Source organism: Syzygium oleosum, unplaced genomic scaffold, assembly GCF_021117445.2.
Source record: "Syzygium oleosum isolate NSW1041296 unplaced genomic scaffold, Sole_v2.1 Sole_v2.01, whole genome shotgun sequence".
NCBI classification, from domain to species: Eukaryota; Viridiplantae; Streptophyta; class Magnoliopsida; order Myrtales; family Myrtaceae; genus Syzygium; species Syzygium oleosum.
Genome location: NW_026607485.1, coordinates 37,067,538 through 37,092,927, shown reverse-complemented (window position 1 = coordinate 37,092,927; position 25,390 = coordinate 37,067,538). Strand labels below are relative to the sequence as shown.

Below are 25,390 nucleotides of genomic sequence, written 5' to 3'. Positions count from 1 at the left end.
TATGATCATTTACAAAAAAAAATGGTGTCTAGTCCAATAACCTTGCCTTTGAAGCGGGTTTTCAACTATAGTTAAGTGCATTTCTAAATTTCTAATGAATTATGTAGCTTTTTTCGTGAACGAAATATCAATAGCTTATGAACATGCAGCTGCATAAAAATGTCTACAGCCATAGTTGTCCAGCGGTAAGCTTTAGACGATGCACTCACAAATCCACTTCATAGACGTCTTCAATTGTAGAAGCATATGTAAGTCGCGAAAACAGCACCCTAAGATCCACAGTTAGAAAACTAGAACACGGTAATCTTTGCATGTCTAATTTGGAAATCTTTGCATGTCTAATTTGGAATCCATCGTTCTTGATGCGAAATTGCGACTATTCTAGGCTCAAGCGCTTCTCCTCTATTACCCTCTATCTGACTGGCTCAGTAAGATTGCCCCTCAGGATTAACGTTCAGTAAAAACTCCTTATATGAGGTAATTTGTGCATCAAAGTTGAAGGAGAGACTTGAGCACTATTTATAGAGTTTCAGCCACAGGCCCTCTCATCACAGGCCGGGCTCTACTCGGCCCACATGAGCCAGCCTCGTATTAGACTTATTAAAAATCTTTATATTTTAAATCATTAGATCAACCCCGTAAAACGGTAAATTTCAATCTCAATTGATGTAGCCCACATCAGAAAAACTCTTATATTCTTCCATTTGGGCTTATTTATTAAAATTGTACTGTATGTGCGCTTCTTTATGTTGGTCTAGAGATTATTCTTAACAGTCAATCAAATCCCATAAAGTCTTAAACACCGAATCATAATGGTAACTGCATCAATACACACAGAGCATTCCATATTCACGAGTGCTTTTAACTCTTCTGACATGGATTCAATATGATAGTATGGCAAATAAATAACATTTAGTAGAGAGTGATGCCCTTTGTCAATCAACATTCTCTCTCCTTAAGTATCACAAAATCTAATGTGTCACAAGAGAATATCTTTATAGTTCCAATAAACCTACATATGTCCCATCCTTATAGTTAACTTTACTTTATGTGCAACAAGACATATCCCTAAGGCTAATAACTGAATGCCCCTAGCCTTTACTCAAGGTTTACATAATACTTTAAGATTTTCATGAGATATATGTATTCAACATGATAACAATACATTCATAAATATTTTTATTGAATGCAAAAGAGTTTATATATATCAAAATGTTACAAAATGTAACAAATGCAGATGTAAACTTTATTAGAGCAAAAAAAAAAAAAAAACTCCCACTAAACAATAGCATCTCATGATGTTCCTAAGCCCATCCTAATGGCTTGTCGTTCAAACTCACGAGAACAAAGACCTTTAGTTAGTGGATTGACAACCATATCATCTGTGGAAATATGCTTTACTGCAATATCACCATTCTGAACTATTTCCTTTATAGTAAAAAACTTGAACTCCATATACTTTGACCCTTTGAGATCTATGTTGTTGTTGATAAATAACACTATAGAGTTATTTTCATAATACAACAATATGGACCTATCCATGAAGTCAAATACGGTCAATCCCTAATGAGATTCCGGAGCCAAATAGCATGAGTAGCTGCCAAAATAATCACCACCCCGGTCAGATCTGACAACTTTTATAACTTTTCCCAATTGTTTCTCAACTTTAGTCCGAGAAATGTTGAGCTTGTCAAGAAATTCAGACTTTTCCTTAATCATGTACTGATAATCATATCAATAATAGTCCTCAATAAATGTGACAAAAGAAAAGTTTCTACACAAGATTGCCCTATAGGGTCCAATGATATTAGTGTAAATGACCTTCAACAGGTCAGAACTATGGACTACAATTTTCTTCTTTATCTTATTCATCTTTCTCCTACAATAGCCTACACAAATCTCTTGGTCACTTTTAAAAGCAGGCAACATGTCAGCCTTTCCACTCTTTCCCTAGAGATGTGACCGAGCCATTTATGCCACAATGCATAAGACTATTCCTTAAGTAGAGGTATTTTGAAAATAACCTTTTCAGCCGTATAAGCGACGTATATATCATTGGGAGTTGAACACAATTTGTACAATCCTCAGATATATTGCAGCACCCAACCTCATTCAAATTAAAAAACATAGAGACTATATTGTTCTTTATTTCAAAAGAGTTGTCACATATTCCAAACATGATACGGAAACTAAGTTCCATCTAAAAGAAGAAACATATAATTTGTTTCTTAATATCAAATTAAAACCAGAATCTAAAATTAAAATGACATCTCCCACGAACTCGACGTCGACTTTATTTTTGTTTCTTAGGTGAGATTTGATTCGTACATATTTGGCTTCCTCCAGTTTATGAATCATTGTTGGGTAAATGCAATATGATCAGTTGCACTGTTATCTAGCCACCATGAATTGGATGAGACTTTAGATAGATTGGATTCATAAACAAATACCAACAAAGCATTACATGTAGGCTCATGCTTGGATAACTAAGTTTTATATTTGTCGCAGTCTTTCTTTATGTGACCTTTCTTCATACATAAGAAGTAATGGTCGCCATGCTTTCTTATATTGGTCAGAATAACCCGTGGTTTCATGAGTTTCTTTATGAGTATGATTTTTGGACCTCTTACTTTTCTTATTACCGAAACTAAAGGCATGAAGGGCAATGTGCCATCTTTCTTTCTTCAATATCTCTTCCTCTGCCACCACCCTAGCTATTAAGTCATTAATTGACGAGGTCTCATCTTGAGAGTTATAACTGGTCTCGATAATCCCAAAATCAACTAAAAGGGTGTTTAGGCTTGATGCACAATGCAAGTATCATGAAAAGTAACTTGAAGGGCCTGAAGTTTTGTCTGCAGGTCTACCATTCTAAGGACGTAATCCCTAACCCCACTAGAATTATCATACCTCATATTGAAGAGTCATTGTAAATGTGTCCTAATCTCAGCATTAGACAAGGCACGATTCCTAGCCTCCAAGGCTTTCATCATCTGTTTAGCAGTGTAGTCAGCTAGTAAACCACTCTTCAAGTGTTTCTGAATGGACTGTATCATTGATAACAAGCAAATCCGATTGCTCTTTTGCCAAGCAGGGGTTTTATACCGATATTTCTCAAATCAAATTAAGTGTGTCACTTTAGCAGTCACAACCCAATTGAATCCTTGAAACTCTCTCGCACTAGGGATATAAACTTTATGTCTCACTTTAACCATATACATATAAATTTAGACTTGAAGACAAGGGCAATTTGTTACTAAATCACATGTCATGACAATTACATTGTTTCATTCATTGATGCATGTTAAAACTTATACATGCTATCAAAGAATCATGCTCTACACAATCTATCTATGATGATATACATGTGAGCTAGCATTTGTATTTCCGAAACCATAGAGAAATATAGGAAAAAAATACCAAAAATACCCTAAAAATACACGTATATAGGATTCCATGCGCATTTTCACATCCTTAAAAGCATCAAATGTGTAAAATAAGTATACCAAATTATAGAGCATCAAGTACGAGAACACTAGCACTCAGCACAATCCAAATGAATTCACGTGCCGCTTGAGTGCACCGGTGTGAATAGCGCACTCTCGGCGTGCTTTATCTGGCATGGATCGCCGAACTGACCGGTCTAATCAATGGTCAACTGGGTCAAGTCAACGCGTTAGCGGGTAGGGTTAGGTCACCCACGGTCAATCGAGTTGACCCGTGTCAGTGGGTTGTTGACGTCAGCCCTAGCGCATGCAACGCTAGGTGACGATTGCTTGGCGATACATGCAATATCCCCTAGAGGCGTGTGACCTATCAAAATTCTTGTCTTGACGAGATATATCCATCTATGTGATCAAAATCAAATTTCATCAAACAAAAATTCCAAAAACAAGCAAAATTCAAAGGTTCTAGCCTTAGACTATGATGACTCTAATAGCACATGTAAGCCGTGAAAACAACACCCCAAGATCCATAGTCAGAAAACTAGAACATAGTAATCGAGAAAAAGGATTTGCGCACCTGATTTAAAATACATCATTCTTAATGCGGAATAGTAACGATTATGGGTTCAAATGCTTCTCCTCTATTACCCTCTTTATTACTTGCTTAATAAGATTGCCCCTCACGATAAACATTAAGTAACTGTTCCTTTTGTGAGGTAATTTATGCATTAGTGCTAGACGAGAGACTTGAGCACTATTTGTAGAGTTTTTAGCTATAGGCCCTCTCATCATAGATTGGGCTCTACTCGATCCACACAAGTCAGTTCCATGTTAGACTAATTAAGAATCTTTATATTTTACCTTATTATACCACCTCGTAAAACAGTGAATTTCAATATCAATTAATATAGCCCACTTCAGAAAAACTCTTATAGCATGAGCACATAATCAACTCTTCATGTGGTATTGAGTATTCTCTAGTCTTTGCCTTATGGAACTTTATAAAAACCTTAGGATGTGTTTGTTCTCATGAAAATGATTTTCATGAAATGATTTTCTAAACTTTTTGTATTTGGTCTGCTAAAAGTGGATAATTAATATAAAAAAATTAATGACCAGGGAAAACAACCATATTTAAAATTGAGAAAAATGATTCCTCCATCCTAAAAAGAAGAAATCATTTTTCTGAACTATTTTTCCACATGCACGCTCGTGCACGCTCACACAGAGTTTTAATCTACGTAATCTCTCTCTCCCTACTTACTCATCTTCACTCATCTTCAATGCCTTCAATACCTTTTCTTCTATTCATAATAAACTCTCGATTTGTTTCATCTTCTCTTCGAATTGATTCCTACCATTAACTTCAATAGCATATAAGCGTTCGATATGACATAGGTGTATTGGACTAAATGATAATATGTCATATGAACTTTAACTCGGCTATGTGACTCATATTCTTAAAAAAAAGTTTAGAAGGTGTTTGTGGAAATGCCAATTAAAAAAGTTCTTATTTTCAAATTTACAATGAAATTTCTTTTTTCTTTGCTTTTTCATTTTGCTTCTTGTGGTACCACTTTTTGATTACTTTTTTGGAATGGAGTATCATTTCATATGTAGTTTTGTGAGTACTAAGAGATTAAGTAGTTATTTGCATTTTCTATTTTTTTGGCAACCTTTTTTTAGGTTGCTTTAATTTTAAAAAGAAATAACTAAAAATTCATGCTTCATAGATTAATAATATCTTAGACAAAGATTTTGATATCATCTTTGTATCTTATATTATCAACAAAAAATAATTACTGCGAAGAAGATAATTTTGAAAGTAAAGCCTAAATATTGAAAAACTTTTTCCCTCTCGCTTTTTAGTACATCACCAAACAACTAAAAACTAGTCATTTCGCTAGAAAATATTTTTCGTGGAAAATATTTTTCTCCATTTGATATGTTTTTTTGCAAAGCAAACAGTGGTGGAGAATCACAAACGTATATTTAGGGGGAAAATTACCAAAAAAGTCATAGATCTCTTGTGCGAGTGTCAATTCAGTCCTAAAATTTTCAATTTGGCCAACTTAGTCCTTCCTGCTAATTTTGGGCGGAAATTGCCAACGTGAACACTGGCCATGCCACGTAGGATAGTCAGCACTAACGTGGATAATTTTTACAATTCTTTTATAATTTTTTTTTATTTTTTTCCTTTTATTCTTTTTTACTATATTCCATTTTTTTATTTTGCTATCTTTTTTTTTTTTTTGACTTTGCTGGCAAGGGCTCGCTAGTCATAGCCCCTCGCTCAGATCTAGCGAAGGTGTCCTGGCCTCAATGCCAAGGCCGCGGACTGGTGGAGGGAAATAAGAAATAAGAAAAAATTAAAAGGCATAAAAGAGGAAAAAAGAAAAATATAATTAAAAAATTGCAAAAATTGTCCACATCAGCGCCGCTCATGCCATGTAGGATAGCCAATGTTCACATCAGCGATTTTCGGTTAAAATTGGCCGCAATGACCACTTTAGCAAATCGTCAAAAAGTTTAGAATTAAATTCGCCAAATTAATAGGTTTAAAACTAAATTGACATCCGTACAATAGATTTAGAGCTTTTTTGATAATATCCCTATATTTATGCTTGACTGGGGACCAAATCATTTAAATATACATGGACAAGGATTAATACCTTTTACCATCGAGAGAGCATTGTCTAATCAAATTCAAAGGCATCAATAGTCTCGATTTTTAGAGATGCACATAACTTGGATGGTAAAATATCTCTGACCATTGAGGCAGGGAGTAAATGGTCTACAGATATGAGTATGTACAATTTCAGAGTTTCATATTTCATGGCGCTCTTAGTGGACTCGTGAGATTGCTTATCCCTTATGCTATCCAAGCAAGTACCAAATCACTAAAATCAAGAGGCATTTCGTACTGAGTAGATCAATTGTAAGAGCTGCAAAACTAGTAAAAAGTAAAAATTACTATCGAAACCCTAAATATGGAGTACCCGAATAAGTGTGATTGAATGGTAACACTAGGTGGGGAAACAACCTGACTGGGCAAATTACATATTACCCCCAAGTTTATAGGGTTCTTGCAAATTGCCGCTTGACATTTCAATATTTGCAATTTGTCCCCTTAATTTTTTAAACTTGTTGCAATGTGCCCCGAACATTGACTCTAATCAAATTGTGCTGGGATAATTACTCAAGAAATCTTAAACATATTGTACGGTAGCCAATTCAATTCTAAACTTTTTCAATTTGGTTAATTTAGTCATAAACATTTTGACGAATTTTTAATGTAGTCCTTCCCACCGATTTTGGCTAGAGATCGCTGACGCTATCAATCACGGTCAACGTTGACGTGAATAATTTTTGTAAAATATTTAATTTTTCTGAATTTTTGCTTTTCTTTTTTATCTTTCCTTTTGCTTTTCTTTTCTCTTATTTTCCTATTTCCTTTTACCAGTAGCCGGGCTCTTGACAATGCACAGTGGAGGTTGTCACATAGGATGACCGACGCTGCCTTAACCACCATGTTAGAAATTTTTTGTTAAAATTGGCCGAAAGGACTATATTGGAAAATATTCAAAAGGTTTAGTACTAAATTACCCAAATTGGAAAATTTTGGACTGAATCGGCTTATGTGCAATAAATTTAAGACTTTTGAGACAATTTTCCCAATTTATGCTTGGAGCTTCCATCACATGACAACATGATAACTTATTTTCGAGGGGAAATTAACCATATAAATATTTACATGGACAACTTAGAAATATATTGCGCGTAATGGCATGTGACAAAAATTTCAACAAGAATTTGATGAGAGTAACTGAGAAATATAATTTGCAAATATATTTTTGAGACGTATATTTATTTTTTCAATCATATATATCTACATATGGTGTATATATATAGGTGATAAAAATCTTCCATAACTGGTCATGTGTAGTCAAATGATGAGAGCTACAAGCAAAGTTTGGCTCGAGCCGATGTTAACGGGCACATTACAACCAATTTAAAAAAAAAAGTAAATTGCAAAATTGAAGTTTTGGGGGGCAACTTGCTTCAATCTCGAAAATTGGGGAGGCAAAATGTAGTTCACCAATAAGTAACACGCTCCACCATGTCGGAAATTTGAGCTATTTTATGTAGAGCTATATATATATATGCTTTGCATTTCAAATTCAACATTGTTAGAAGCACATTTATCATTGTTATCGAACAAATGGTCTCGTCAAAGTGAAGCAAGGAATGCAAAACCCTAAATCAGTCGACCTGTAGCGAGCACAATTTCCATTGAACACGCAAAAACCAGCGTGGTGGACTTTTGTATTTCAAATTCAACCCCGTGGAGCCCCGAGCTTTTTGATTAATAAGAGTCATGAAAAGCAAGAGAAAAAGAGCGTCGTTGGCCCCTTGTGACCCCCATTAATTAAAGGGTGGTGAAACTGTGAAACTTTGTGAGGTGGGCATTTATCTCCCTACAGGCTCTCCCTCTCTCTCTCTCTCTCTCTCTCTCTAAGTCAAAAAGGCAAACTTGGCCCTTTATAACACGTGACTCCACCACCTTATCTTGTCCAAACAAAAACCTTCTCAAACTTCATAAACACCAAAACCCCACTTTGCTCCTTGTCCCATTACCATTTCTCTCTCTCTCCAATCAGGTTCCTGTTTTGTTCACATCACGACTCTCTCACCTTGCATTGGTTTCATAAATTTGTCCTTCGAAGCTAAACACGATAAAGATTTGTACTGGGTTATACGAATTTCAATTGCTTTTGGTGTAATTTGATGTGTGTGCTATTATTTCAGGTGTGAGATCCAAGGTGGGTGAAATCTCACCAGGCTTTTCGTCCTTACGTGAAGAACTGAGCTCTGTTAGGGTTTTTCTGATTGAAGTCATACAGAAGCGTATATATATATATATAAACATTCAAATGGAGAAAGACGAGAACTACTCGGTACTACAAACTGTGCAACCCCATCATTTGCACTTGTTTGTTAGTTTTCATTGACAGAACAAATCTCGTCGACATTGGATTCACTCTCTCTCCAATATTGTATTATTGCTCTAAACATGAACAACTTCCCTTTCAGGCCATCCAAGATAATCACGCTTTCAATGAACAACATCAGCATCACCATCAGTTCGTAAGATCACGAGTCGTCGAAATCCCATTACACCACGACGGTGGCAGCGGTGACAATAATGGAATGGTGGATTACATGCTGAATCACCCTCCTCAACAAGGCCATCAACAATTGATATCTCCGCTCGGGTTCTCTGGCTCTGGCTCTCTTGACAAGTTGAGCTTTGCAGATGTGATGCAATTCGCGGACTTTGGGCCCAAGTTGGCCCTCAACCAAGCGAGCCACAACTCCGAGGATGAAGCCGGGATTGACCCGGTTTGCTTTCTCAAGTTTCCAGTTTTGAATGACAATAACGAAGAAAGAAGAATCGACGACGAGGATGGAGTTAGGGAGGATCGAGAAGCTGCTCGGTTTCCCGATAATGCTTCTGTGCAATTGCATTTTCTCGGGGAAGATTTGCAAAGCAACAAGAGTTCCGTGGCGGCAGAGGCCAGCAAGAGCAAGAGGAAGCGGCCACGGACTACCAAGACAAGCGAGGAAGTTGAGAGCCAGCGGATGACTCATATAGCTGTGGAGAGAAATAGGAGAAGGCAAATGAACGAGCATCTCCGAGTTCTGAGGTCTCTCATGCCAGGCTCTTACGTACAAAGGGTATGCAATGAAACATTTTATTTTGAAGATTAAGAAACAAAAGAAAGGAGCTGTAGAAATTATTGATCTAAGTGTGCTTCATGAGATCCAATCTTTTGCATTGCGTGTACATAATATTTCTCAACTCGTTTTATTGCATCAAGCGAATCATAGAGAGAGGGAGATTTATACATTAGGTCTCAAAATAAAAATTACCAGCAGATTTTATACCTTGTAATTGACTCCATCATACTATATTTTATTTATAAATCACAATTACTTGATTGTTAAATCTTTCAATCTCATTCCATGCATATTTCAGTTATGCAGTCCAAAGAAAAGATAAAAAAAATCAAAGAAATAATGTGAGGGGTCTCGCTTAATCTTTCCACAGGGAGATCAAGCTTCTATCATTGGAGGCGCCATTGAATTCGTGAGGGAGCTGGAGCAACTCCTCCAGTGCCTCGAGTCTCAGAAGCGGCGGCGGCTCTACGGGGATGGCGGCGGGCCGCCACCCTCTCTCCCTGTGCAACAGCCACCTCACCAGCCGCAGCAGCCCCAGTTCTTTCCCCCACTGCCCGGCCTCCCCAACGACCCAATAAAGCTCCCAGACTTCGACACCGGGCTCCATGAGGAGACGGCAGAGAGCAAGTCGTGCATTGCCGATGTGGAGGTCAAGCTCCTAGGGTTCGACGCCATGATCAAGATACTGTCAAGAAGGAGGCCTGGGCAGCTCATCAAGATCATTGCAGCTATAGAGGACCTCCAACTCAATATCCTTCACACAAATATAACCACCATTGAACAGACCGTCCTCTATTCATTTAATGTTAAGGTAATTCGGTCACATACTTAAAGATGTTAAATGTTTATTGTGCTATGTCAAAATTTATGGAACCGGAATTATGTCTTTACGTCCAAAACATAAAGGAATTATGTATTGTACACTGGTTGATATTGATGGAGGAATTTTTTTAACTGTAGGAATTGTGATGATCAGAGAGATTTTTCTGTGTTTCACTTCAACCAAAAGACTTTTAGGAAAATATGTGATTTCACTGGTCAGTTTCGTTTGTGTTGTTCTTGTGCAGGTTGCGGGTGAAGCGAGATTCACAGCAGAAGACATAGCGAGTTCGGTTCAGCAGATATTCGGATTCATCCATGCAAATAGCGCGATGTGATTATGATAATAAATCAACTAGTAAGAGAGAGAGTTGACATATTGAACGTTGCATTACATAATGTAGTTTTTTTCTTTTGATGTTAGAAAAATACTAGGGTATTACATTCTTGTACTGGCCACAAAAAAAATAATTACCTATTTTCCCTTTTAATATACTGCACTTATCGTTTGAAATAATTACAGGCTGAGACACATACATTCTTTGTGAGTAAATTTTCATTGCATTGTACCATAAGATATGCTGATGAGATCTCACTGCCAAATCATGAGGTAACTTTTGAAAGATACGATAAATATGTGATGCAAAATGTAAAGAAACAAGTGCGGATTTACAACTTCATATTCGGTTCCAAATTTGATGTCACTAACCAAATCGATTGCCAGTGTGCAACATGTTCTGCATGTACAATCTTCAAAAGGAAAGATTAACATATCAATGGAACGGAGGTAGTTATTAAAGACAAAATCTTACAATATTGTTGTGGTTTGAACGTTACTCACGAAAATAAATTCCCATCATCGGTAATTGAAATAGAGTTCATTTATCCCTTGATCTTCTCTATCCGGAAAAAGATCCGGGACTTGGTTAGAAATGATGGAAACATAAATACTATCCTATTAACCTTTTTTATAATGTGCCGCGAGAGAGACCACTTATGTGTTAGAATCCTATATTGAATGCAGAATTGTCCTAGTTGGTTCAAAATTCAATTAGAATTTCTTTCATCATATGATAACTCTATGTTTAATATATTTATAATGTGACCAAGAATTTCTTTCTTGCTTACTCGGGAGAGAAGTTTTAGTAGTAACTCTCAGTACATATGGCGATTATAATTGGTCCTTAGAATGGTACGTTCACAAGAAGTCTATTTTCTATCAAAATATATTATTGAAATTCGATATTGAATATAAGGGTCAAAGATAGAACTCTCATAAATTCATATATACTCGAAATTATAACTGTGAATAATTGATTATTTAATGACATCATGTCAATCTAAGTGTTGGATTAAAAAAAAAAGAAAAAAACAGCTCGAATGGGGTGAAGTGGTCGAGGCGACCGACAAGAGCTGTCGCTATTGCATAAGCTGCCAATGAGAACGATTAATTTTGTGGGTACACACGAGAGAGTGGAAGGTCAACGAGTTGTCCTACATAAGTATCTTCTTACAATTTGGTTGACATGTCAGAAATTGTTGAGTCCTAGACTTTTTTTGGCTTTGGAATTATCAGGCGACACTCAGATAAATGAGCCATGCTTTGTGAGGTCTTTTTCTATTGATGTTCAATATATTAATATTGATTTACCCTAAGTAATGTCACAGATTTTAACTGAACGTTAAAAAAATAGTTATAATTAATACTAAGACTCTGTTTATTTTGCGAAAGAATGAGTGATTTATTTAGATATAAATTGTTATCGATAATAAAAATATATTTTCTATTGATCAATTATTTTAAGTAATTCAAGTGATTATTTTTAAAAAAATATTTTTTAAATTACTCATTTTCCGTAAAACGTTGGATATCTCATGTTTTTAGACTTGTTCTAGCATGCCTCTTTGTCCTCTACTAGTTCAACACACGAAGCTTCCTCCCATTGTGGGTTGACACATGCACATGCTTGGGCTTTTGGCCTCTCTCCAAAGTCTAGTCAGCACCAATGACCCTCTTCTTTCCAAAGTCAAACTCTAGTACTCTCAATTGGAGCTTTCGAAGAGGTACATTGCGTTGTCCTTATATGAGAACAAGACTTGCTAGGAAATTCCTCATATGCGTGTTGTCCAACTTCTATAAATTAGGCACATAACACATACTTGATACTCCATCGTATTAAATGTGAACAATTCCGTCTTTGTGCCAACTCGAGCTTATTTTGACACGATCAATGAGCTCATGAAGGTTGAATTTTTCCTATTTAGATGAGCTTTCTCGTAAAACTATTCTCCTTGCATGATTTTTAAAGATAGAGGCTAATGAGTCCACACAAGATAATCTCATATTGAATAGACGAAGATGTTTAGATGGACTCATTTAGAATACATGTGCACGAGAACCATTTTAAGTGGGAACCGGCAGGAATCGGCTTGTTGGTCTAGTTTTGGGAAGAGTAGGTTCAACGCCCACCAAATCCAAGGTAAGATTTACCAATCTATTTATTAGAACCAGTCCAACCATGTTGTTTCTCAATTTGAATAAGTTCTATATCGGGTTTTAAGCTTCTTTGAGAAAAGACATTATTATTTTTTTATGCACCAAGGTCTGAACCTTGTTCTTCAATATGGAAAAACAAAAACACATATTCTTCAACCGTGGCCTTCTATATGGAAAAACAAACAAACAGCTAGCCAATAACCAAGAGTAGTTTTACATTATAATTTTAGTGCGACACAAACAAGAATTTAGATGAATTCATATTCATTGGTTATCCTTTATATCTATATATTATTTTATCATGAAAAACAAAAATATTATACTTTCTATATAATGGATTATGTTGAGTATTATTTTTGAATAACTTATTTATCTTATAGCTATTCGAATGGTGTTTTTAGACCCAAAAAATGGTCTTTTCATGTGAAAATAATTATTTATTTTCAAAAAGAAAATCTATTTAAGGACCTCTTTATCTGTTTTCACCTTTTGGTTTGCAAAGTTGCTAGTAATGAACTAAGAGAGTTTTATTGTTACCAATGCAAAATGCATGTGCCAAGAACCTCATGTAGATATTTTTTAGAACTTGATTGTCTAATTTGTTGGCTGGGTTCACTTTCATGTAGAGGAAACCCAATGATTTGCAAGCCCAAGACTTAAGCCCATATGATAATCCATGAATAAATAGGGTTTCTCACTATTATTATGTGGTAACCGCAAAAAAGAACGTTTTTTGAGACGCAGTAACAAGAGAGAAAAATATAGTAGAAAATCTGGGTTGGGAAGTATCTAATTTTCATCAAGCCGACATCGGAGCTAGATTCGTGGTCCGATTGAGCTCAAACTTTGTCAGCATGCTTGTGACACATTCTTCTCGAATATGATTTGTTTGATTTTCACTTGAAACTCCCTACATCAGGTTTTTCGTGAGTTTAACTAAACCTGCATTTTTGGTGAGATTTATCCTTTGTCTCTAGTGAAGTTCATGTGTATTGCCAGGAATGTTCCTGATGTCTTTGCTGCTATGTACCTCTAGTATATACTAGAGAAGAACTTTGTTCACCCAGTTTTGCTGATAGTGAAGTTTTTTTGGTGGACTCTGGTCTCGTGATTTCTTATCTCCTCACACTTAGGAGATTTTCCATGTAAAAAAATTCGTCATGTGTTTGTGGGTGCTTGGTATTTTTATTGCTCTATTCATTTGTTTCCTATTAGGTTTACACAAGAGGGGAGAGTGTTTTGTTCCGCTGTGCTAATCCAATATTGTTCGGATTGTCATTGTTCTCCCAGCACAATTATGTACAATCTTTACTAAAAGATAGTATAATGCATGGGCATTCGACAAACTTAATATGGTTTTTACTAGCTGTGAATGTGATACCTCTAGGATTATCATACTGTGAAGATCTTGTAATGTTATTCATAAGTAAGAATCCACCCCTCAAATGATAAAATTATTAAAATATTGTGTAATAAGTCAAAGTACTTTTTTTGGAGGTTTTATTCATATGGAACAGGTCGAGTCGTTGTGGATATTATTATAATAACACACCACCCTTAGTAAGATGTATGGTTCATGGATTGACTAGGTCTATACTTGATTCGACAAGAACGAGGAGTGATTATTTTGGTGTAGGGGCTTGGATTGGCAAGCATTTAGAACGGTGAATGGAGTAGAAATTGATTGGCCCACACATTGAATGGGGGCACAACCAGCATTGATGAGGACTTTAATGGTTTAACTGAGGAAGTTTGTGGTAACCGAAATTTCACATCTGATGGGTGAGGTCTTGTAATATTATTCATATGTAGGAGTCATCCTGAAATGATCACAACCTTGTATGCTTGTTCAGAGTAATTCCTTTAGAGATTTTGACCCATGTGAAAGGAATCATATTATTATATTGGGAAAATGACGCAGATAGTTCTTGAACTTTGCCCAATATTCAATGTGGTTCCTGAACTTTTAATTTATTCAATATGATCCATAAACTTTAACCCAATGTGCAATGTGGTCCATGAACTTTTAATTTGTTCAATTGGTCCCCTCATGTTCAATTTAGTCATTAAGCTATATGAAAATATTCAATATTATCCCTGATCTTGAATTAATAGAAGGTCATCATTGAACATTTTCATATAATTCAGGGACTACATTCAACATGTATCATAGTGGTCGAATTAGGACTTGGAGTTAGAGTTTTCCCAATTGGATTATATGTTGGTGGCTGTGAGGAAAGGTTATGATTATATTTTCAAAAGAAAAAATCGGTACACTATTCTCATGACGAATAGGTGCAAAATTATGGTTTTCAAGATAGAGGATACAAATCGGTAATGTTGTGAACGAATCGAGAGTGTTTTTGGTATATAAACTTTTCAATTTTGGTGGTTCCCATCCTAAATTGGAGCGAATAGGTGTTCCTACTTTTCAAGGATGTTTGCCCCCTTTTTCCCCCTAATTACCCTTATTGAGGTCTAAAAAAAATGAATAAATGGGGATAAACATGTAACTTGTGAATTCTTTAATAATCACGTATACCTTTCTCCTATTTTTAAGGAGATGCTTTTCTCTTACCTCACTTCATTACAATCTTATTAAGTATTAATTCTAAAATTGGATGTTGATGAATAACAAATAAATGCATAATTAGAAAATCTTTGACAAATCTAAATATAAGTGGTCGATTTAATGTCTCTTTCATCCTTTTTAAGTTCACTCAGTTCATTTTTGTCGAGAAGTTTGATGTCTGTGGAATCGAAAGTCAAATATCATTTTTTTGGAAAAAAATCAATAGAAAAAGTGGATATAGATGTAGTTGATTTGACAAATAAAATATGACATATCAAATTTTCCAAGGTTATCTAAAATTGCTTTCCATATTCCAATTAGTTTCCATAGTAAATTTGCTCTCTCACTTAATGTAAAGGTTAAAATGGTAATCCAGCTCAAGCCAGATTCTATGCTAATTCCTCTCTAATGCTATGTCTGGTCGGAGTGATTATAAAAGTAACGAATTTTAATCAATTATAGAAGAAACTTAGAGAAAAGAGTTGAAGGGAAGATGACGAGGAGCTGAAGTTACGAGTGAAGTTAAGTGAAAGTAATTAGCTTCAAGATCATGGATGAAAACCATGGTTAAGGAAAGTCTTATTTATCTGTGAATTGTCAATATGCTACTAAAAACAAGATGCAATATATTTTTTTTGTCATTATCTCTATAGTATAACCATCTAGAGATCTACTTCATCTTTTTTGTGAAAGACTTTTTTCTTAAAAAATATTTTCCTCATTTTTCGGTATTTGGATCGCTTAGGAAAAGGGAAAATTCCAATTAAGGACCTCAAGTGGGGCCTTTTTCTCAAAAGAGGACCCCAAGTGGATTTAGTGTCAAATAAGGGCATGAAGTGCCCAATCAATCTCAAATAAGGACCCGAAGTGCCCAAAAAGTCTCAAATAAGGGCATGGGTTGTCGGCCGGCCAAAATGCCTGCCGGCCGGCAAGAATGTTACTATTCCGGCACCGAAACAGTAAATTTTTAATTTTTTTTAATTTTTTCCTTTTCTGTTTTTTTTCTTTTTCTTTTCCTTTTCTTTTTTTTTTCTTCTCTTCCTCCGCCGGCCATAGCCGGGGCCGGCGGAGGTCGCCGGCCTCGCCAGTTGCCGGCGAGGGCTCGCCGCTGGCGAGGCTCGACCTCGCCCAGCAACGGCGAGGTCGAGCCCGGCCGGCCCAGCGAGGGCTCGCCCGTCGGCCGGCCCGGGCGAGGCTCGACCTCGCTGGCCGTGCGAGCCGATCTCGCCCGCAACGGCAAGGCCGGCCTCGCCGATGCTCTAGCGAGGTCGAGCTCCCACTGGGCCGGCCGGCGGGCCGAGCCCTCGCCGGAACCGGCCGTGCTCGACCTCGCCGGCTAGGGCGAGGTCGAACCTCGCCCGATTCTTAGACAGGTCGAGCCTCGCCAGATCGGCGAGGGCTCGGCCCCGCCGGCCGCCGGCAAGGCTCGACCTCACCGCGTCGGCGAGAGGCGGCGAGGTCGAGCCTTGCCGGCCGCCGGCGGGCCGAGCCTCGCCGGATCTCGGCGAGGCTCGACCTCGCCGGCAACCGGGCGGCGGCCCTCGCCCGACGCCGGCGAGGGCGGCCCTCGCCCGACGCCGGCGAGGGCGGCCCTCGCCCGACGCCGGCGAGGGCGGCCTCGCCCGACGCCGGCGAGGCGGCCTCGCCTCGAGGCCGACGACCTCCATTGGCCCTGGCTATGGCGGCGGAGGAAGAGAAGAAAAAAAAAGGAAAAGAAAAAAAAAAAAAGGAAAAAAAAAATTAAAAAGTTAATGTCTGGCTTAATAGTAACATTCTCCCCGGCAGGCATTTTGGCCGCCCTGCCACCCGGCCCTTATTTGAGACTTTTTGGGCACTTCGAGTCCTTATTTGACACTAAGTCCACTTAGGGTCCTCTTTTGAAAAAAAAGGCCCATTTAGGGTCCTTAATTGGAATTTCCCCTTAGGAAAATGAATCAAGAGAAAATATTTTCATAATCCATAAAATGTCTATACTTAAATTATACATCGGCGTTTGTACCAAATATTCTAGCGCTTTGACCGGAGATCTCGACACTTGGGCACGAGAATCTCGATGCCCATGGCCTGAGTCCCAAAGGCAGGGCCCGAGTCTCTTGAGGTATGCCTGGGTCCTCAGCAACACTGCTCAGTTACCCGGCTAGCACGCCCAACTCACCAGCACCTTGGGTCCATCGAGGCTGGGTCCGTGGCCGTCTTGAAACTAAATTAGAATTTTGGGGCGAGCCGGGTTGTAAATTACCCTTTCTCCCCTGATCTTGTCGCTCCTCACTCGTAACCCAGACCACCCCCGCCAGTCCTCTCTCCCCTCATTTCTTCTTTACCAAGTACGCTTTTTCTCGCCCACCTGCGACCTGTAAACCCCACCAGGTCGACCCATCCTCATTTTCTTCACCGATCAAGAGTGGTGTAACTATGGATCACCATTTTCTCTGGTGGTAGCTGTCGTCTACCCCGACAAGGTTTGAGTAGATAAGTAGTTTTCAAACTTTGATGGTTTCCACCTTCACTTCTCAGCTCATTGACTGGATCTTAGATTTGTTTTGCTCGTTTCACTAATATATGTTCCTCGAGGGCACTGTCGATTGTACACTTCTTTGTGATGGAGTTGAAATTTAAATCCTTTTTTATTTTGCATTACAGTAAATGTTGCAAAGAAGCACATAGCCGTTGGGTCCAACTGTTACAGCACACACTGCCCACAAACATGCTCATCAGTTGGCGCAGGATTTAGTTTCCTCAAGACACTAAACACCTAATGTCATTGTTCCCGACGATGCTATGCTTTTCCTTCTAAGAATTGTTTATTGCCATATTTGCCAATTATCTTGTCTTCCATCATGCCACATCTACCGACCTGATGTGATTAAATGACTCGGCTTTCTTAGCTGAAGATGCAGATAGTACGTGAGATGAAAGATCCGTTGGACAGGACTAATCTGATGGAGGCGACTATACGGGATCCGTGGATTCCGGTGACCCCTGTCAAGATCGGTCCACGAAGCTTGAGGAAAAGTGCCGCAAAAGAAGACGACAAACGGAGCATAGCCTCATTGGAGAAGCGTTGTGGCGAAAAGAGAAAGAAAGATGTTAAGACCCCAACGAAACAACAAACCAATGAGGCTATGGACGTAATAGTAAAAGGAGCTTCGGATGTCGAAACAAGGAAGGACAAAGATGTCCATCAGGTGAAGCGAAAGCATTATGCAGAGGTTGATATGAGAAAGGCAAGGATGAATCTCAGCTGGCAATGGCTATCACGGCCTAAAGTTGACATAGACTATGAGACCACAAGAGTTTGGGCATTATTAAATGAATTTGGGAGCGAATGTGCAGAAAAAGAAATTGAAAGAGATATTGACAAGAAAAGATATTGGGAAGAAGAAAGGAAGCGTTTCCACGAACAGACACTTTCTTTTGTCACGAAAATGCGTCGTGTCCAAGGTGAGTGTATACCTATATTGAATAACTCGGAAAAACTTTAGAGGGGTACTTTTATAGAGAAACTAATAAGGAGATCTTGCTCCATGTTTTCTACTTCTGAGCGCAATTATAACAACATTTTGTAATGCAATGTGCAGGGGATCGATGTTTTATGGAGTGGAAAGGTTCTGTTGTGGACTCAGTAGTCGGAGCATTTCTAACACAAAACGTGTCAGACAAGAATTCCAGGTATGGCTTCCTTAAGATTTCTTTAAGTCACAAACAGTGTGAGAATGAATGATTTTTTGGCAAATTGATAAAGAAAAGCTTGAAAGAAGAACATCTATTTTGCAGCTCATCCTTCATAGCACTTGCTGCAAAATTTCCGAATAGAAAGATGCAAAAAGATTATCATCACATTTGCCCAGAGAGCAGGAAAAAAAAGGCGCGAAGAGGCGCAAATTCAAGAGGAATAAAGATGTGTGAAGATAATGACAAGAAAATGTACTGGGAAAGTGTAAGAAACTTATACTCTAGAGGGAGACACAAAGAAAAAAATCCTAGGCCTTTAGAATCTTTGGATTGGGAGGCGGTGAGCCAAGCCGATACAGCTTTTTTAGCTAAAATTCTAATGAGCAGAGGCATGCACGATAAACTCGCAGAAAGAATACAGGTATACATTTTGAAGGAGAAAAAAACTTTTGCTGAAAGCTCATATAGTACAAACTTACATGATAATGTCAAAGATAGCTGATGACGGTTCCTTAACTTTGGTAGGGGTTTCTTCATAGACTGTGTAGAGATCATGGGAGTATCGACCTTGAATGGCTAAAGAACGTCCCACCAAACCTAGTAAAGTAAGATTGAGTGGACTTTATTTTCCACTTTTATGCATGTTGGCATGAGTGAGCAAGAGGTTGTAAACTTTGATTTGAACTTTCTAATGAATTTAGAAGTCACTGATTCTGAAATTGGTTATTAGACAATTTCTGCTGACAATAGAAGGGCTGGGACTGAAAAGCGTGGAATGCATACGTCTTTTGAGCCTCAAGCAACCTGCCTTCCCAGTAAGAATTCAGCGGCTTATTTCTGTGTTGATGTATCTTATCTTTCTCTGAGCGTTCTCAAATTTATCACCTCAAAAAGGTTGACACAAATGTGGGCCGCATAGTGGTCCGCCTTGGATGGGTCCCCCTTCAACCGATGCCGGAGACATTCCAACTACATCTCTTGCAAAAGTATAACAACGGTACTCAAACATTTCTCTAATGCTCTTCTTTTATTGAATTTCTGATCTTTTTCCCTGATCAGATACCCTGCAGTTGACGACATCCAGAAGTACCTCTGGACGCGGCTCTGCCATCTTGACCATCGGACATTGTAACTACATAACTATGCTTTCTTTTTTTTGGACAGAATAGGCAATGCTCTGTGGTTTAAACAAGCCTACTAACTAGTAGATTCATTGCTAACGTGTCAATTCTGCATTGCAGATATGAGCTGCATTATCATATGATCACCTTGGGAAAGGTGAGTGGTTAGTCATGTCATGGAGAATGAGGACATTAAGATTTCTGTCTCATTCCCCGATCATATATGACCACATGTGGATACTGATGCTGAAAAAGTTGTACAGGTTTTCTGCACAAAAACGCAACCGAACTGCAATGCTTGTCCACTTAGAGATGAATGTAAACACTATGGAAGCAGAAATGAGGGGTATGCTAACTTTTGCTTTGATACTCTCCACAGCCAGAGAGATGTCTCAATTCTGGTGGGATATTCTTTAGCCAACGTACTTGAGTTTAACCTTAAGAATTCTGTATAATCGAGAGATGTGAAATCCAATCATCGCCTGGTCTTCACTCTGCTTGCTTCTGCAGAAAATCTTAGTTATCTCTCTAGGTGGGAACCGTTATGGACTTTTTAATACCTTCCTTCTGATTGTTCTCAAATTTTTCTTAATTTTTTTTAACATCACTGCCATGTTAGTTCCTTCATCTTGGTCTTACAATCCCTGTTTTTGCGGTAATCCGATCCAACACAAAAATTAACTTCACTTGACAATGAGGTATATTTGCCTGCAGTTCAAGCATTCTTCCACAAAGGTCTAGTTATCCTCCAAACGGAGCTGGTAGGTACCGGAGATGCACTTTCCTTTCTGCCCAGCACTAGCTTTCCTCAATCGTGTACAATCTTTTGAAACTGTCACATGGGAATTGTGAAGGTTCCAGGAGAACTGACGTCTGCATTGAGGACATTGAGGACATTATGGTAGATCCAAAACATCGTGTGAACGAGTTGTTGCTAAAAGAGACAAGACCTCCTCTCATGCCCAAAGTGAAGCACAACGTTTCAAGGATGACATTCCCAGTGTAAGTAGCGAAATCCTTCATGGATGGGCAAAAAATTTGTTGGTTAAATTGAGGAGCTGAGGCTCTACCTACTTCTATGGTTCAGTCTCATCTATAGTTCCATTGGCAGTCCTTGTTCATTGTTCTATGTGTTTAAACATTTTTTTTTTCTCTGAGCGTGCACGACAGACAAATTATTATGTGATTATTAACAACTCAACATTGAAAGTTGCACTAACAAATCAACAATACAAATATTAGTTTGTACAGAAACTCAGCTTTCGCTGATTAACTTGCAAAACATCCTTTGGATATGGACATTATTGTGTAATAAATGTAGTATCACATAGTCTCTTGAGCACTCAAGTATATCTTACATTCTTTTGACCCTTTGGAACCTTCGTATAATCAACTCAAAGACTATTTCCAAGTTGTAACACAGTTTTTGTTGTTTTGCAGTTTTGAGCTACCAGATTCTCACCCCCTTCTAGAAGGAGTAAGCAATTATTTTTGTCCAGTTTATGAGTTCATATCATAGTGGATGAGCAAATATCCACAGCTTTTTGATGTTATACTTTAGCGTAAAATGTAAGTGTTAATAGCTATGCAGGCGAGAAATTGACGATGCATATCCATACCTGCTTGCTATATGGAAACCAGGTAAACAACCAATGCAGCTTTCTTAATTACAGTGCTTCACTAGTTGCAGCTTATTAAATTTGCTTCATATCACCTCCCGAAAGTAGTCTGTTTAACAGTTGTGGTTGAACTACACTAGTATATCGTCCTCTGAAGTTCTAGTGCAGGAATGTTGCGTGTTTGATTTCACAAATGCCATCTAATAAACTTGTTTTCATCATGGAATTTCATCTGCAGGATTCCTGTCTGAAAGGAATACCAGGAGCTTCGGTAACGATATGGACAGACATAGTTCTGACACTGTTCAAGGAACGATATTGGTAAAAAAAAGAAAAAGAAGACTATCCCGATGTCCTTTTGGAGCGTTTTGTTCATGTTAAACTACAATTTTGTGAATTGATGTGAAATGGTCATGAAAATAGGTACCAGTGCGCACAGCTTTACGCGGCAACTTTCCGTTGAATGGGACATATTTCCAAATCAATGAGGTCATTTGCAGACACAGCTGGTTTATTGCTAGTTCCATCTGCCACTATTCTGGCCGTTCTTCCACATCAGACTGTTGCGTGAGACTAAAATTGACTTGCAGGTGCTTGCTGATGATGGCTCAAGTAGAATCCCGGTTAATGTTCAAGTGGACCTGATAAAAAACTTGACAAGACGGACATTGTATTGTGGAGCCTCGGTTTTGTCGATATGTAGAGGTACATTATACTGATCCCTGATGCTCATATAGAAGAATTATGAAGGGTGAAAGGAGTGGGTTTATGTACTTAATATTGCCCGTGGCAGGATTATCACCAGAAGAGGTGACAGATTGCTTTCTGCGAGGTGAGATTAGAAAATTCCACATAGATCCCATCCCGTAATTTTACATATTTAATGGCGCAGTTCAATGCTATTGGGAAAAATGGCTTACTGTCCCCTTTTTGTTTTTTCTAAAGGATCCTCTCAAACTCACTCCGTACATCATAGAAACCTGAAGTGGGTGACCATGCGTGCATGTGGTGATTAGCAATGCGTGCTAGGAATAGATTTAGCAAAGAAAATATTTCCACAAGATTGCATAGTGAGGGATAAATTATAGTTTGGGTTGGTATAGAGAACTCTTGGAGGTTGTTATGCGTAACTTAGGAGAATTGAAGTGGCGTTCTGGAAACAAAGGTCATATTCTCACTAGGTTCCTAAATCCAGGAGATCTAGATCTAGTTGAAGTCTGGTACGATATTGCAGTTATACGCTCGGAATTTCTTATGTAAAACTAAACTGTAAACTAATTCTCAGATGCTCTGAGGATCTTCTTGGAGCTGAGAATTCTTCTTGAACCGGTATCAACACTTGGTCCATGGTAGACGTCAAATATTTGGTAGAGAATTTTCTTTCCTTAGGTAAAAATGCAGCCACCACCATCTCCTTTCTTTACCTTCTCTAATAGGATCAAATTGGATTGGTTCTTGACTGGGTTGAGCGGAGCTTTGACCAGGTACTACTGGGTCAACACTGGGTTTCTCCAGGTTGCAACCAACAACCACTGGTGTCTTTAGGGGTCTGAACCAGATCAGACCACGGACGTCACTCTATCCACCAGATTGAACTGATCAGTCCAGTCCAGTTTTCAAAAATTTTCCTGCTAGATGCTCGCAGATTTACTGAGACCATTTCTAATGTTTGGAAGCATTAGGCTTTCTGCTATTTACTCTAATGCTATCTCTTTAGTACCTAAAGTCCAAACCAAAGCCCTTGAGAAGTCTCTGATTTCTGGCCAATCTGATGTAGCAATATGCTCTGCACATGTACTACTGCTATTTTGACCTCGAGGCTGAATAATATTCTGCCTTGCATCTTAAATATGAATCAGTGTGCATTTATATGGAAGAAACTTTGGGAACAGCATTTTGCTAGCTCATGAGTTGCTTCATGACTACCATAGAATGTCTAACCAACATGCCCAATCAAGGGTGCTCTCATGAAGACCTTTGCTCTTTTGAGGTAGGAGTTCATTCTACTGATTCTTTGTGCCATCTGAAATCTCCTCAGTTTGTGACATGGGTTGAATTTTGCATTACTTTCTCAGAAAAGGTAAAGATCACTCATCTGTGTTTTGCAGATGAGGAATCTCTTTAAAACAATACTAGATGAATTCATCAATTTTGTGTAGCGTCTAGTTCAAAGCAAGATCAATGTTTTAAAAACTAAACAAAGGTAAATACAAGTCAGGCTGGTGGTTCACAGTTCAACAGGTTAAAATGGTTGGTTCAATGTCATGACGTCATCGAGTTACTTCATAACTATTAATGAAATTTTCTGCATAGATTGGGAGTGAGTTTTTCCTTGAGACTACTCTTAAAGTGGGCAAAGGGAGTCGGATACACTTTTTGCTTTTGGTATAGGGAAACAACTTTTAATGATCGGTTTCTCAACGTTGACAGTGCCAGAAAAAAAGGAGGCTTTTGTGGTGGACTGTCATCATTTGAATGGTGGAAGGATCACTAGGGGTATCGATCACTCGAGACAAACCCAGGACTGGGGATTCGAAGCTTTTTATTCATGCTTTGTATAGAGTTTAAAGATTTCTGCTACTTCTAAGGATGTGTTCGTGTTAAATAGTGGAATAATTGGAATTTTGTCTGGAAAGTCGGTAGAAAAGAAGATTGATGGTGGTCAAACTGAGTTTTCTTGGAAAGCGAGAGTCTCTTTTTCAGCTTGGGAAGCATCTTGGGAACAAATCCAAACCTTGGATAATCTACAAAAAGAGGCAAAGTGCCAACTAATAGGTGCTTCCCCTGCGAAAAGGGAGACAGGGAATCTGCATCATCTTCTCCTTTGTCATTCTTGGACCAGAATGGTTTGGACTGCATCTTATGCATGCATCGGGCTAACATAGGTTATAAAAGGTATTAGAAAGTCCAACCCAAAAGCTTAAGCTATTAGGTGGAGGGAGACCACATGAATATAAAGAACATTTAGGACTCGTCGTCAATCGATGTGGATAATACTTCAATACCCCCACTCACGTGCAAGCCAGATTACGAGCAGCACGTGAAATTTTGACTATGCATATTCACATGGAATTTTGATCACGCACATTCGCGAAAGGGATAGCACTAGCTTTGATACCATGTTAGAAAGTCCAACCCAAAAGCTTAAGCTATTAGGTAGAGGGAGACCACATGAATATAAAGAGCATTTAGAACCCGTTGTCAATCGACGTGGGATAATACTTCAACAAAAGGTACTATTGAGCAAGAACTATGGGCTTGGCGAGGCATTCAAGTCCTAATGATTAAAGATGATACAAAGAGCCAATTGGAAAGAGAGTTGGAGCATTTCCAGTCCTAGGCCAGCGCCAAGAATTTCTGTCAATTGCCACTGAAACAGATCTTTGGTAAACTGGAACAAGGGATGACTATGCCTATTGAAATATTGTCCCACATCGCTTGACAACGGATCCTAATTGCTCTTTATATTCATGTGCTCTCCCTCCACCTATTAGCTTAAGCTGTTGGGTTGGACTTTCTAACAATGCCCTTATATCTTTCAGATTCTTTCATCATATGCATGGCATTTCAGTTACAAAGATCAGTCCATTAACCAAAACAAAGAAAAACTTGCGTGGCCTAGAACTTGGAACAAGGATTGCATGACCGGTTAAAAAAGACAGACTATGCTTTTAGACACAGATAAGAGATAATGTCATGTGACATGATGCCTAAAATGCAAAATTTACTGGACTGTAGTTCTACTGTTTTATTTGTACCTCTTGAATTTTTCAGGCTACATATGCATAAGAGGGTTTGATCAGCAAACGAGGGAATGTAGGCCTCTACCAGATAGATTCAAGCATTCGAACCAAAAAGTCAAGACTGATTGTCGACGGCGTTTCGACACTGTGATATGCTCT

At 38.4% G+C, this 25,390-nt stretch overlaps 2 protein-coding genes across 3 annotated transcripts; both read left to right on the top strand.

Annotated features, from left to right (window-relative positions):
• The first annotated feature begins 8,011 nt into the window (after positions 1-8,011).
• LOC115680230 (transcription factor FAMA-like) lies at positions 8,012-10,582 on the top strand. Its single transcript, XM_030604003.2, has 5 exons — positions 8,012-8,107; positions 8,256-8,404; positions 8,541-9,185; positions 9,559-9,999; positions 10,256-10,582. Exons 2-5 carry the CDS (start codon positions 8,381-8,383, stop codon positions 10,343-10,345), a joined length of 1,200 nt encoding a protein of 399 aa, XP_030459863.1. The 5' UTR covers positions 8,012-8,107; positions 8,256-8,380; the 3' UTR covers positions 10,346-10,582.
• Positions 10,583-18,197: 7,615 nt separating this feature from the next.
• LOC115678914 (transcriptional activator DEMETER-like) lies at positions 18,198-25,361 on the top strand. Of its 2 annotated transcripts, XM_056310253.1 has the most exons (18): positions 18,198-18,517; positions 18,655-18,745; positions 18,851-19,169; positions 19,274-19,353; positions 19,479-19,563; positions 19,643-19,734; positions 19,808-19,876; positions 19,990-20,026; positions 20,133-20,215; positions 20,584-20,630; positions 20,724-20,871; positions 21,310-21,346; positions 21,453-21,510; positions 21,727-21,809; positions 21,912-21,977; positions 22,079-22,193; positions 22,282-22,320; positions 23,919-24,147. In XM_056310253.1, the coding sequence occupies exons 1-18, from the start codon at positions 18,199-18,201 to the stop codon at positions 24,047-24,049; spliced, it is 1,899 nt and encodes a 632-aa protein (XP_056166228.1). In that variant the 5' UTR covers position 18,198; the 3' UTR covers positions 24,050-24,147. The 2 variants fall into 2 exon arrangements, 1 of the variants encoding a protein (XP_056166228.1); XR_008816288.1 differs by lacking the exon at positions 23,919-24,147 and adding an exon at positions 25,263-25,361 and having other exon boundaries at positions 21,912-22,193.
• The last annotated feature ends 29 nt before the right edge of the window (positions 25,362-25,390 follow it).